This window comes from Sciurus carolinensis, chromosome 18, assembly GCF_902686445.1.
Source record: "Sciurus carolinensis chromosome 18, mSciCar1.2, whole genome shotgun sequence".
NCBI lineage: Eukaryota > Metazoa > Chordata > Mammalia > Rodentia > Sciuridae > Sciurus > Sciurus carolinensis.
In genome coordinates, this window is record NC_062230.1 from 24,561,129 (window position 1) to 24,573,329 (window position 12,201).

The window sequence follows — 12,201 nt, forward strand, 5'->3', positions numbered from 1 at the left end:
TTCTGTCTTGGGGCAGCCTTCATATCCCATAAAAGAAATGGACCCTAAGAGGATTGTGGGTTATGGCATAGAAATCATAGAAATGAGAGAATTTAATTTTGTTCTCTTTCCTGTCAGAACCAGTTTCACATATGCCTGCTTCTACTGCAGGAGCCATTTTGAACTGACTGCCAGGCTGGACCCCAGCTGTGGCTACCTGTGGAAGCAGAAGGCTGTGTTGTGCCTGGGTTTGAGTCCTTGTGAATGCTCACAGGAGTTAGAGACCAAAGGAATGGTCTTCCTCTGTGGTTCCCAGTGCCAGAGGCTAGCTGCATCAGAACCTGGAACACTGCTTAAAATACAAATTCTTCGTTCTCTGGCTTGGAGCTCCTGAAAGATTGCTTTGTGGTAGACCAGAGTGTCTGTGTTAATCAAGCATGACAGGTGATTCTGGTCAGCTGTGGTCAGAAACCTCCAAGAGCCTCTGAGCTAAAGAAGCCCAGGTTGCTGCTGCCCAGACTGATCGGACCTTTGGAGGAAGACTAGTCTCTGGGATGGGAGCAGACCTGGCTGCTTCACAGTACAGAGGCCAGCTCAGGCTGTGTCAGGACACCCAGCTGAGGTGGAAGGTGGTTCTGGGTGTGTTGAGGAGGGAGGAGATAGTGTCTTTTGATTAGGAGAAGGCCTGAGGGAGGCAGACTTAAGTTGAGATTGTGTGTGTGTGTGTGTGCACGTGTGCGTGTGTGCGTGTGTATGCGTGTGCATGTGCACACGCTAAGGCTCAAACCCCGGGCCTCGCACATGCTAGGCAAGCACTCTACCACTTACTTACACCCCCAACCCTTGATGGAGTGGAGACTGTTCTCATGTCTGGTGTATTCTCTGACCCTGTCTCTTTTCTAGTCTTTCAGAATCCAGCAGGCTGCATGAAGAACTGCCCCCTGATCGACTTGGAGGTGGACAGTGGGTCTGAACAGTCTTTGCTTCATCAGGACCTGGCAGCCTTAGGTGAGTGTGGGTGTTTATGGGGCTCAGGCACAGAGTGAACCTGAGTAGGGGAGAGGGTAGCTGGGTCTCCCTCAGGGTGCACATTCCTGCTTTAGAGTAACTCAGGTATACCAGGCAGTTCAGAGAGGTCTCTTTGAACCTATGGGTCACTTTGGCCACGGGTGAGTTGAATGACCTTGTGTAAGTTGTTTCTAAAGGTCTAGAAAGGGTGGGCATGCCCCTGATCTCCAGCTCACATCGGGCAGAGTGACTGTTGCATCTGTGTTCCTCTCTTACAGGGATCAGTGATGCTCCTGTTGTGAACAAGGTAAAGAAGGTCCTGCTAGGGTCCAGGGAGAGGAGAGGGATCTCACACCTGCCTTTCTGAGGCAGCACTGCCTGGTGGGGAAGGGTCATTGCATAGCCCTAGAGGGCATGGAGGCCCAAAGCTCCTCCTCACCCGTCTGTCTGGCTCAAATTCCCAGGGACTGACATCTTTGCCCCTCCTTAATTCCATCTTCTGTTGTATAGTCTCCTGCTTCCTGAAGATCTGCTCAGGGCTCCTGTATTCTCCTGCCCTGTCTTTCTCCTCCTGTCTGAGTACATGTCCTCAGCCTGGGCCTCAGCAACTCTGACGGGGTTGGGAGAGCTGTGCCACGGTACCACCATGGCTGACTGCTCATCCCCTAGCCTTATTTTAACTCTTCTCCACTGGACAGGTCACCAGTCAGAACTGCTATAAGGAAAAGAAGAATCTTGCTGCCAACACACTGCCAGGTGGTGGAGCTCAGAGCCCTGCTACAGACAGGAACTTGCTGGATCTCCTCTCACCACAGCCGTCTCCTGGTCCCCTGTGAGTCTTCTGGGCAAGGGAAGCCCAGGTCCGGCTCCCGTGTGCAGCTCCTCCTTGCATTCTGAGCCAGCAGAGGCCTCTGCCCTGGAGGGCTGTGCTTTGTGGAGACCACATGTGCTGCTTCCCCTTTCCCCACGTTCTCCTCGTCCTAAGCCTTAGGAAATGCACACTTTGCCCAGGACATCAATAAAGGGTGGTTTTGTTTTTTTTTTTTTTTTTTTTTTTTCCATTTTTGTTTTTAAGGTCTTACAAAAAGTGATGATGATGGTGATGATTTTGAAACTTTCTTATTTATTTTTCTCAGTTGTCATGTAATTTGAAGTTATGCAAAATTCAATCACTAGACCAGAGACCCTAAATCCACTGTCTAAAAACAACAGGGAAAGTTCTTTCTTTGCTTTCTCCTATACATGTAGCAATACTTTATTGCTTACTTTTGCACATCTTTATCAGTTTGCATATATTTGCCTCATTCTCTAATAGCTGTGTTATAATTCATTGTGTGAATGTATTTAAGTCACTTGCCTTGCCTGGACATTCTGTGTGTGTGTGTGTGTGTGTGTGTGTGTGTGTGTGTGTGTTTTCCCTTCCTCATCTTACTCTTCAGAAAACCAAATCACAGATTCCTGGAATTCTTTGTAGTTATTGCTGGTCTCTGACATTTTTTAAAAATTTCTTTATAGGAATTATGTCCCACAGAAAAGTATCCCCAAGGAAGTGCCCCCGGGTACGAAGTCCTCTCCAGGTTGGTCCTGGGAGGCTGGCCCTTTGGCTTCCTCCCCGGCTTCCCAGAACACACCTCTGGCTCAAGTGTTTGTCCCTTTGGAGTCTGTGAAGCCCAGTAAGTACGATTTTGTTTTTTTGATTTTTTTTTGTTTTTTTAGTTATCTATGACTGTAGAATATATTTTGACGTATTATACGTACTTGAAGTATACTTCCTATTCTTGTGGTTATACATGATGTGGAATTACGCTGGTTGTATATTCTTATATGAACATAGGAAAGTTATCTGATTCATTCTACTGGCTTTTTAAATTTTTTTATTTGCTGGTGGACCTTTATTTTATTTATTTATTTATATGCAGTACTGAGAATCAAACCCAGTGCCCCACACATGCCAGGCAAGAGTGCTCTACTACTGAGCCACATCCCCAAACCCTACTGTCTTTTCCTATTGCTGTCCTACTCTCTTCCCTTCATTTTCCTTTATCTGAATAATGAACTTTTATTCCCCCCACCCCTTATTGTGTGTTTGTCTCCAGTTCCATCCATTTACCAACAAATGCCATAATCTCATTTTTCTTTACGGATGAGTAATATTCCATTGTGTGTATATACCTGTTTTTTTTTGTTTTTGTTTTTGTTTTTGGTACTGGGGATTGAACCACTGAGCCACATCCCCAGTCTTTTTTTGTATTCATTGAGAGACAGGGTCTCGCTGAGATGCTTAATGCTTTGCTGAGTTGCCAAGGATGGCTTTGAACGCTCCATCCTCCTGCCTTAGTCTCCTGAGCCACTGGGATTACAGGCATACACCACCAAGCCTGACTTATGTACCACATTTTCTTTATCCATTTATCTGTTGAAGGGTACCTAGGTTGGTTCCATTGCTTAGCTGTTGTGCCCATAAAAACAGTTTTATCCTTTTGTTTTCCTTTTCTGTTAGACTCCTGGCTGTAAGAGTGGTCCTTAAATTTGGGAAGATGAATGGTGATTTTTACCTGGGGAAAGAGGATAAGAGGTGGCGTCTTGGTCTTCTAGCTAGTATGTTTCTTAAAGTCTTCTCTTAGGATTGTCACTGTAAGGGATATTAGCAGACAGAATTTAGTGAGGGCGCTTAAGTCTACTGAGGGACATGCTGTTCACTCATTGGCAGTTCAACACAGACTATTTAATGTGGCCTACATGACCAAGAAGAGGTGGAATTCAAAGGAAAGGAAGTATTTGGCTGTTCTTTCTCTAGGGATCCTCATTAAATCCAGAGTAGATATTACCTGTATTATAGAGGAAAGGAAACCAAAGGCCCAGCCAGTTAAGGTGACAGCCTGTGGTCACTAGTAATATGTGGAACAACTGTGACCCAAGGGGTGCACTTTTCCAGAGCACAGTCCCATGGAGGCCCAGTGTGGGGAGGTCAGAGAGCAGAGGGCCTTGGAAGCCAGGCACAGGAATTTAAACATGGTGGTAAGCAGCTGGTGCTATTTGCACATTTGCTTTGTTTATTTATTGACTTTGATGGTGCTGAGGGGTTGAACCCAGAACTTCATGCATGCTAGGCAAGTGCTCTACCACTGAGCTATGTCCCTAGCCCTGCTTTATTAATTTTTTTTATTTTAAAAATAATGCATATAATGTTAGTTTCCTGGTTTCTGTAATTATACCACTGGTATGTAAGATATTAACATTTGGGAAAGTTGGGTGAAGGGTATATGGGAATTCTTTGTACATTATTTTTTAACTCATAAGTCTAAAATGACAAGAGTTTTTTGTGTGTGTGATTTTTTTTGTTTTTGGTACTGGGGGTTGAACTTGGGAGTGCTTTACCACTGAGCTATATCCCCAGTCCTTTTTGGTTTTTATTTTGAGACAGGGGTCTTGCTGAATTCCTGAGGCTGGCCTTGAGCTCACAATCTGCCTGCCTCAGCCTCCTAAGTCTGTGGAATTACAGGCGTGTGCCATCCTACCTGGCACAAAACAGAGTTGAACAAGAAGTTAAAAGCAATAACACATATTCAATGTAGAGTTTTAGAAAAGATAGAGAGAAAAGTAACGTTATCTAGACCATTTCCAGCTGGACTGAGGTGGTAGTTTTGTTAATGTCCTTTTTATTCTGTGTGGATATTGAACCCAGGGCCTCTTGCATGCTAACCACATGCTGTACCACTGAGCTATGTCCCCAGCCCTTATCATGCCCGTGTGTGTGTGTGTGCTTGTAGTTCTTCATAAATCGACATCACCTATGTGTAGACTATTTTGATATCTGGTTTTATTTACTATTATATTATAAGCTTGTAGCATTTTTTATGCTCTTAATTGGCCTTCAAAAACTTGATTTTTAATAATTCCATGTATTATATCATTAAATAGTTGCACCATTATTCATTTATTCATTCCTTTTTTTTTTTTTAATGATACTAGGATTGTACCCAGCGCCTAGCATGCGTTAGACAGGCGCTCCACCACCAGCCCTGTGTTGTCTTCTTCTGAGATAGGGCCTCACTGAATTGCCCATACTAGCCTCAAACTTGTCATCCTCCTGCCTCAGTTTCTTGAGTAGCTGGGATTGCAGGTGTGTGTCGTTGGGCCCAGTGCCTTTCTGAAGGCTGATTTGTTTCTTCTTGTTTGCTATTAAAAACAGTGGTACGGTGGACACCTTTGGATGGCCTTTCTTTGTATTGGATGGCCTTTCTTTGTAGTCTCCTAATTCTCAAGCTATATATATTTTTTCTTTTGGTACCTTGGATTGAACCCTGGAGTGCTTAACCTCTGAGCCGCATCTCCAGCCCTTTTTTATATTTTATTTAGAGACAGGGTCTCGATGAGTTGGAACTCACCATCCTCCTGCCTCAGCCTCCCAAGCCACTGGGATCACAGGCGTGCACCACTACGCCTGGCTCAAACTGTATTCTTTTTTTTTTTTTTTTTTTGCGGTGCTGGGGATTTGAACCCAGGGCCTTGTGCTTACAAGACAAACACTCTACCAACTGAGCTATCTCCCCAGCCCCTCAAGCTATATTCTTATATGTAGTGAAATGCTGGGTGTAGACTTTTAAATTTTTGATCTGCATTATCCAAAAAAAGGTTGCCTTTCTCCCATAATCTCAGCACATATCTCACTGGGAATTTTAGTCTTTTTTAATCTTTGGAAGTTATATAAAAATATATTTTTGTGATGTCCTTTTTGATAAGTGACATTGGCATAAGGGAATTTTTTTTTACATTTGTTCTAATTAGCTATACATGACAGTAGAATGCATTTTGACACATAATGTATAAATGGAGTATAACTTCTCATTCTTCTGGTGAGTTACACAGGTCATGTAATCATATATGAACATAGGGTAATAATGTCAAATTAATTCTATCATTCCTACCCCCTGGCACAAGGATCGACTATAAGGGTGGATGTGACTGTGTGTGTATAGTCACGAAAGGGACCAGAAAGAAAGAAGCCTCGGTGTTTGTCCTGCTTATTTCTGGGTAGAATACAGAATTTAAAAAGAAAGAGAAATCTTTATGGTATTCTGCATTTCCTGTATTGTTCCTGCTTTATTTTTATCTCCCTCAAAAAAATGTTATCTTTTAAAAACTGATACTGTGCTTAGGATGGTTGGGTGGTGGAGAGAGGACAGTTTGGAGGACTGGAGGAGACCCCCTGGACACAGGGTGGAGCTCCGTGGTGCAGATGGTGAAATCCAGGAGGTGGGGAAGCAGCAGCACCGTGGCATCGCTGCCAGGCCTGGCTCTTGTGGCAGCTCGTGGAGTGCTAACCCTCCTGGCTGGGTCCCTCTCTAGTGGCAGCTCGTGGAGTGCTAACCCTCCTGGCTGGGTCCCTCTCTAGTGGCAGCTCGTGGAGTGCTAACCCTCCTGGCTGGGTCCCTCTCTAGTGGCAGCTCGTGGAGTGCTAACCCTCCTGGCTGGGTCCCTCTCTAGTGGCAGCTCGTGGAGTGCTAACCCTCCTGGCTGGGTCCCTCTCTCCCAGGCAGCCTGCCTCCTGTTATCGTGTACGACCGGAACGGGTTCAGAATTCTGCTCCACTTCTCCCAGACGGGAGCCCCTGGCCACCCAGAGGTGCAGGTGTTGTTGTTGACCATGATGAGCACTGCCACCCAGCCAGTCTGGGACATCATGTTTCAAGTGGCTGTGCCAAAGGTAAGTCATCTGCTGCTGGCCCGCTCCTTTGACTTGCTCAGGAATGGCTGTCCTTCCTGAGCACCGGATCCTTTACTGCAGCATAACAGGTGTAAGAGACAGAACTTTCACGCAGACTAGTTGACAATAGCATGGGGATCTTATTGGCTCCCTTAACTGGGGATTCCTGAGTATCTGGCTTCACCTGAGTTAATCCAGGTAGGTTTTTAAATGATTGCTTAAGAATCTCTTTGAGGGGCTGGGCCGTAGCTCAGTGGCAGAGCACTCGCCTACATATGTGAGGCACTGGGTTCGATCCTTAGCAGCATATAAAAATAAAATAAAGGCATTCTGTCCATCTACACCTACAAAAAAAAATCTCTTTGCATCTCTTGGTTATATGATCCTTAACCATTCTTATAACAGACACTCAAAGCTGGTATGTGGCATGCACCTGTACCCCCAGATACACTCAGGAGGCTAAGACAGGAAGATCGCTTGAACCTAGGAGTTTGTGCCAGCCTGGACAATATAATGAGACACTCTCTCTTTTTTTTTTTTTTTTAGCTGTAGATGGACAGACTGTCTGTTTTAAATTTATTTTTAAGTGGTGCTGAGGATCGATCCCAGTGCCTCACACATTTTTTTTTTTAGGCAAGTGTTCTACCACTGAGCTACAACCCCAGCCCAAGAGGCACTAACTATCTCTTAAAAAACAAACAGAGACACTCCCTTGGCATGAGGCATGCATATTGACTGCCCAAGAAAGGGCTCTGATGGGCTTGATGATGTTACTTCGTACCTTGGACCACTAATTTGTGTCTAGGAATATGAAATGTCGACCAAGTTGGCATAAAATGTCCACCCTTTTTAAGGGAAGTAGGGCCCCACCGATTAACAGCCATACCCCCATCCCAGGGGAAGGGGCATCTCCTGAAAGGAAAAGATTCAAGACAAAACCGCATGACTCCACGCCGTGTTTTGTCCTCAAGGCATTCTTTGTGAAGTGTGTTATTAACTCTGCAGTCAGTGCTATAATCACATAACTACAGAGTCAGTACTGTAAGTACTGTTGTTAACTCTGTCCTATAAATGATCCGCCCAAGACGTAGGAGCTAAATACGCTGCCTGAAGTCACAGAGCTAGAGAGTGGCAGAGCGAGAATCGCAGCCAAGGTGTGCCGCAGCCCTTCGTGCTGCCTGCCGCTGGCCATACACCTTCAGGTGTGTTTTGTGTGGAAGGAAAGGCCTTTGCGTCCCTTCGTCAGGTAGTGGGAAATGTCTCCATGGTTCCCCTGGAAGCCTTGAGATGCCACATGTCCTGAGAAGCCTATCCCTTCTCAGACGGGGGTGTGAGGTCCGGTTCCTGTCACCCTGGCCTCCCTCCTTAAGCGTGGCCCTCGATAGCGGCGAGCTTTCTGTGTTGTTTCCCCGCTAGTCGATGAGGGTGAAGCTGCAGCCGGCCTCCAGCTCCAAGCTTCCCGCGTTCAGTCCCTTGGTGCCTCCCGCTGTGATCTCGCAGATGCTGCTGCTTGACAATCCACACAAAGTAAGTGTGATATCCTTGGGGAGCAGGCAGTGGGGCCTCCTGGGCTGTAGGGAGGAAACCGAGGGCGACTTGCTAAGCCGCGCTCTGGGGCTTCTGCTGGGTTCTGGTGGGTGATGCTGGAGCACCCCTTTACTGGTGATTTGCTCTGGGGCCTGTTAGAAGCAGGCCTGTGATGCGTTGTCATTGCTGGGAACCAAGCAAGGAACGTAAGACTCTAATACCACGGAGTCCTCTGAAACGGTGAGGTCTGCTTCCTTAGCAGGTCTCTGAATTGCTCAGCAGGTCACCTCAGGACAGCAGAAGTGCTGGATAAATGCTTGGCTCCCCTTTTGTAGCCCCAGAGAAGCCAGGCCAGGCGTCTGCGTCGTACAGTCATTTGGGGGAAATTAGCTAAGTGCAACTTCTTGAAGACTCCTCGGTGGGTGGAGACCTTCACTCTGGGCTGGTCTCTGGTTGCTCCCCTGTGATTTAACATCTTATATCTCTTATCTCTTACCTCCCAGGAACCTATCCGGTTAAGGTATAAGCTGACATTCAACCAGGGTGGACAGCCTTTCAGTGAAGTTGGAGAAGTGAAGGACTTTCCGGACCTGGCCGTCCTGGGAGCAGCATGACCTTTCATGAGAAGACCCTTCCGGTCAAGCTTAGGCCAGCGTTCCTCTCACTGTCTAGTGGAACTAGTCATGTGACTTAGTGCCGAGTGCCAAAAGCTCTCTCCTGACGTCAGGCTCTGAATGCCAGCCTCTGACTTCTGCAGAGACTGTGTGTGTGTCGTCGGGGGCTGGGGGAGGGAAGAGCAGGGCTTGGGCGGTGGGCAGTGTGGAAGGTGCCGAGGCATTTCCAAGGACCATCTCTGCTGCACTCATCTGTTTCTGCATGTCATGGACACTGATGTCCCTGCCTCAGGTTGGAGGTTTTATAAGCCAAAGTTTTTTTCATGTATTGTTGTCTCTTCATTCATCCACTCTGTGCCTTGTCAATCTTTGAAAGTCTTGGTTGCTCCCAGGCTGCTGTTCTCAGGGACCTTAAAAGGGACCTGGTTGGTCTTGGGGCAAAGAGTGTTTTCTGGGGGCAGTACTCTTCCAAGAAAGACCTTGTCTCCATTTCCTTCAAGAATGCTGCTTGCATGCGTTCAGAAGGATCTCAAAACGGAATGCTTGTTGCACTGTTTCCAGGCGAGGGGCTGCTGAGACCAGAAGACCACACTTGTGGGCCAATCATGTCCTTCACCACTGTGCCTTAGAATCGCCCTTGAATGGACTCTCTGAGGCAGAGGGGAAAGCAGACCCCAGGCCTTGGGTTCCGTGGGTTCCGTGGCAGCCTGTCTGGGCCCTCACTCGGGACCCTCATCTCCATCCTCATCCTCCCTCTCTTTAAGCATCTCCTCAGAGCTCTTCGATGGCAACGCCACATTAGTCATAAATCGTAGCTAGGGCCATCTTTTGCCTGTCAGTTCACAGTCCAAGATGGGAAACTGTGATGCAGATAGATAGGAAAGAGCTTAGGAATAACGTAAGGGGAGAGTACATACAGAAAGTCATTCAATAAATCCTGAGTGGCAAATCTGCCTTGTGGGGTGTGGAGGAAGTAGGAGTCACAGGGCCAGTGCATTCAGAGCTGAGGGGCTGCAAAGGAACTGCCTCCTGTTGGGAAATAGGAAGGATGGAGAGCCAGGGACGCCATGAAGAGGAGGGCCTGGAGAGCTGAGCAGCCTGGATATCTGTTATGTTTTTAAGCCCAAGGAGAAATTCAGGCTCATAGTCGGTTAATCCTTAGTGACACCTGCTGTTTGCTAGGAACTTCGATGTGCATGTTTAACAAGTCCTGCATAGCCAGAGAGTGGGAGGGTCCCCGAGCCTGGCTGACGTGGACTGATAGGTGAGAGCAAAGCAGCTGGCCACCTGGGTGCAGGACTGTGTTTGGAGCTCCTAATCATGGGATCTGGTACTCTTGATGTCTACCTATAGTTGGCAATTTGCCAGCGTTAATTGGTGGGAATGGCACCTGTAAAGATCCATTGCTAATTTTTAAGCAAATGTGCAAGCTCATGAAACAGATAAATGATGGGGGTGATTTCTTCATTTGGCATAATTCATGTAAGACTAATCTTAATCCAAAATTATCTTCATGTCCAGTGTTCTACAGAAAAGCTATTACATAAAGTCTTTAAGGGGAGCCCATCATAATGACCGTGTCTGCTATGACGAACTTAGTGAGACTGACACGTGAAAAGACAGGTGAGCTCCTGTACGGACCTGAAGATCCTTCTGTTTTCCAGGAGAAAATGGTCCTCTATAGGTAGACTTGGATAGAGTGTGGATAGGACAAGGAAGAAGGTGGCTGTCCCGAGTATCCTTGCTTTAAATCACCAGTTCCTTCTCTTCCAATTCAGTGACTGCGTGGAGCCCAGCCTCTATCCTCTCATTCCCTCACCCACCAGCACTATCTTGGCCAGCACTGTTGTGGGCACTGTAGATGCAGTGGTGACCTAAGTCCCCGCTTCACGGATCTTCTGGTCCTCTGGAGAGAGGTTCATAAAAACGTGTCAACTGGAGAACTGGCACTGATGACCAGTGCTGCCTCCTGTCTTCACCTGTTCTGGAATCCTGCTTCTCTTTATTTCTTGACCTACCTCTATCCCTTCAGTGTGGTGGTTTCCCAGGGCCTGGTCCTGAGGACTTTTCGAAGTCTACACACTGAGCCTGGCAACCAAGCCCTCCAGACCACTAGATGGACCCTAACCCTCCTCTCAAGCTGCCCCCCTGCTGACGTCGTCTTTGCCCGCCAGTTGGTTCCACTGGAGGCCCCGCTCTTGCTCAGAACAGAGCCCATCCTTCCATCCCTGTTCCTTTATGTGCTCTTTACCTGGAACCACCTGTCTGAAACTGTCTGAGACTTCGTGGGTCTTCCATTTCTGCTGCATGTGTAGCCACTCGGTTTTGTCCCATGTAGTCTGTTTTCATGTCACCATTGCGTTTGTTTTTTGTTTTTGTTTTTGTTTTTTACTGCAGTAGCTTGCCTCCTAGTTGCGATTCATACTTGCCACCACCAGAATTCGCTAGCAAATCTGAGCACTTGATCTTAGGCTGAAAATTTCTGAATGGCTCCCTAACCCCAAAGGTGGGTGGGGTCAGATCCAGGTGGCCTGTGTTGGCGTTCAGTGCCCTCGCGCAAGTTTGCTCCCTCTTCTGTCATCACCTGCCAGGAATAGAGCCCGCAGAGCCCAGCCACAATAAAGTTCTTCAAGCTATTTGGTAATGCCATGTTTTTCATATCCTTTTGACTACATATGCAGTTAATTCCTCTTCCCGTAGCTCTTCACTGAACTTAAGACTGGGCCCGGGGCTTGGGTAGAACGCTTGCCTGGCCTGTGTGAGGCCCGGATTCCACACCACACAAACACACAGTACCTTACCTCTGCCCCTCTTTGAACATGAATGGGAGGTATAGATAGTAATTGAAAACAGGAGAGTAGCACAGGCCTGTAATCCCAGCAACTTGGGAGGCCAAGGCAGGAGGATCGTGAGTTCAAAGCCAGCCTCGGCAAGTTAGCAAGGCCCTAAGCAACTCAGTGAGATGCTGACTCTAAATAAAATCCTTAAAAAGGGCTGGGGACATGGCTCAGTAAGTGCCCCTGCTGTTCAATCCCAGGTAGCCTCCCTCCCTCCCAAAAGAAAACCCAACAGGTTAAATGATAATCAAAAGGAAATGATTATTACCCATTTAAGATGAAATAGCATAAATTGAGATGGCAGATATTAAAGGTAGAAAGCAAAGATATCTAAAATATAAATCATGCATGACTACAATGTGAGTTCCAGGTTCCTTAAATATATTCAATACAGAAGTTACCCAGCCCCAGAAATGTAAAATTGTATCAACCAGGTGATTTTTTATTTTAAACTAAGAGAATTCTGGAATACTTGCTATGGGTTTATTTTTCTTTTGGGAAAAAAAAAAAAAAATGCAACCTGATGATTT

The 12,201-nt window shown here is 46.7% G+C and overlaps 1 protein-coding gene across 2 annotated transcripts in view; it reads left to right on the forward strand.

Moving 5' to 3' along the window:
• The window catches only part of Gga2 (golgi associated, gamma adaptin ear containing, ARF binding protein 2), a 31,837-nt gene extending 20,367 nt beyond the window's left edge, over positions 1-11,470 (forward strand). For both annotated transcript variants that reach the window (XM_047533647.1, XM_047533648.1), the window contains exons 11-17: positions 883-987; positions 1,266-1,294; positions 1,686-1,819; positions 2,503-2,660; positions 6,524-6,693; positions 8,110-8,220; positions 8,724-11,470. In XM_047533647.1, coding sequence (XP_047389603.1) covers positions 883-987; positions 1,266-1,294; positions 1,686-1,819; positions 2,503-2,660; positions 6,524-6,693; positions 8,110-8,220; positions 8,724-8,834 — 818 coding nt within the window. In that variant the 3' untranslated portion in view covers positions 8,835-11,470. The remainder of the gene's footprint in view (positions 1-882; positions 988-1,265; positions 1,295-1,685; positions 1,820-2,502; positions 2,661-6,523; positions 6,694-8,109; positions 8,221-8,723) is intronic.
• The last annotated feature ends 731 nt before the right edge of the window (positions 11,471-12,201 follow it).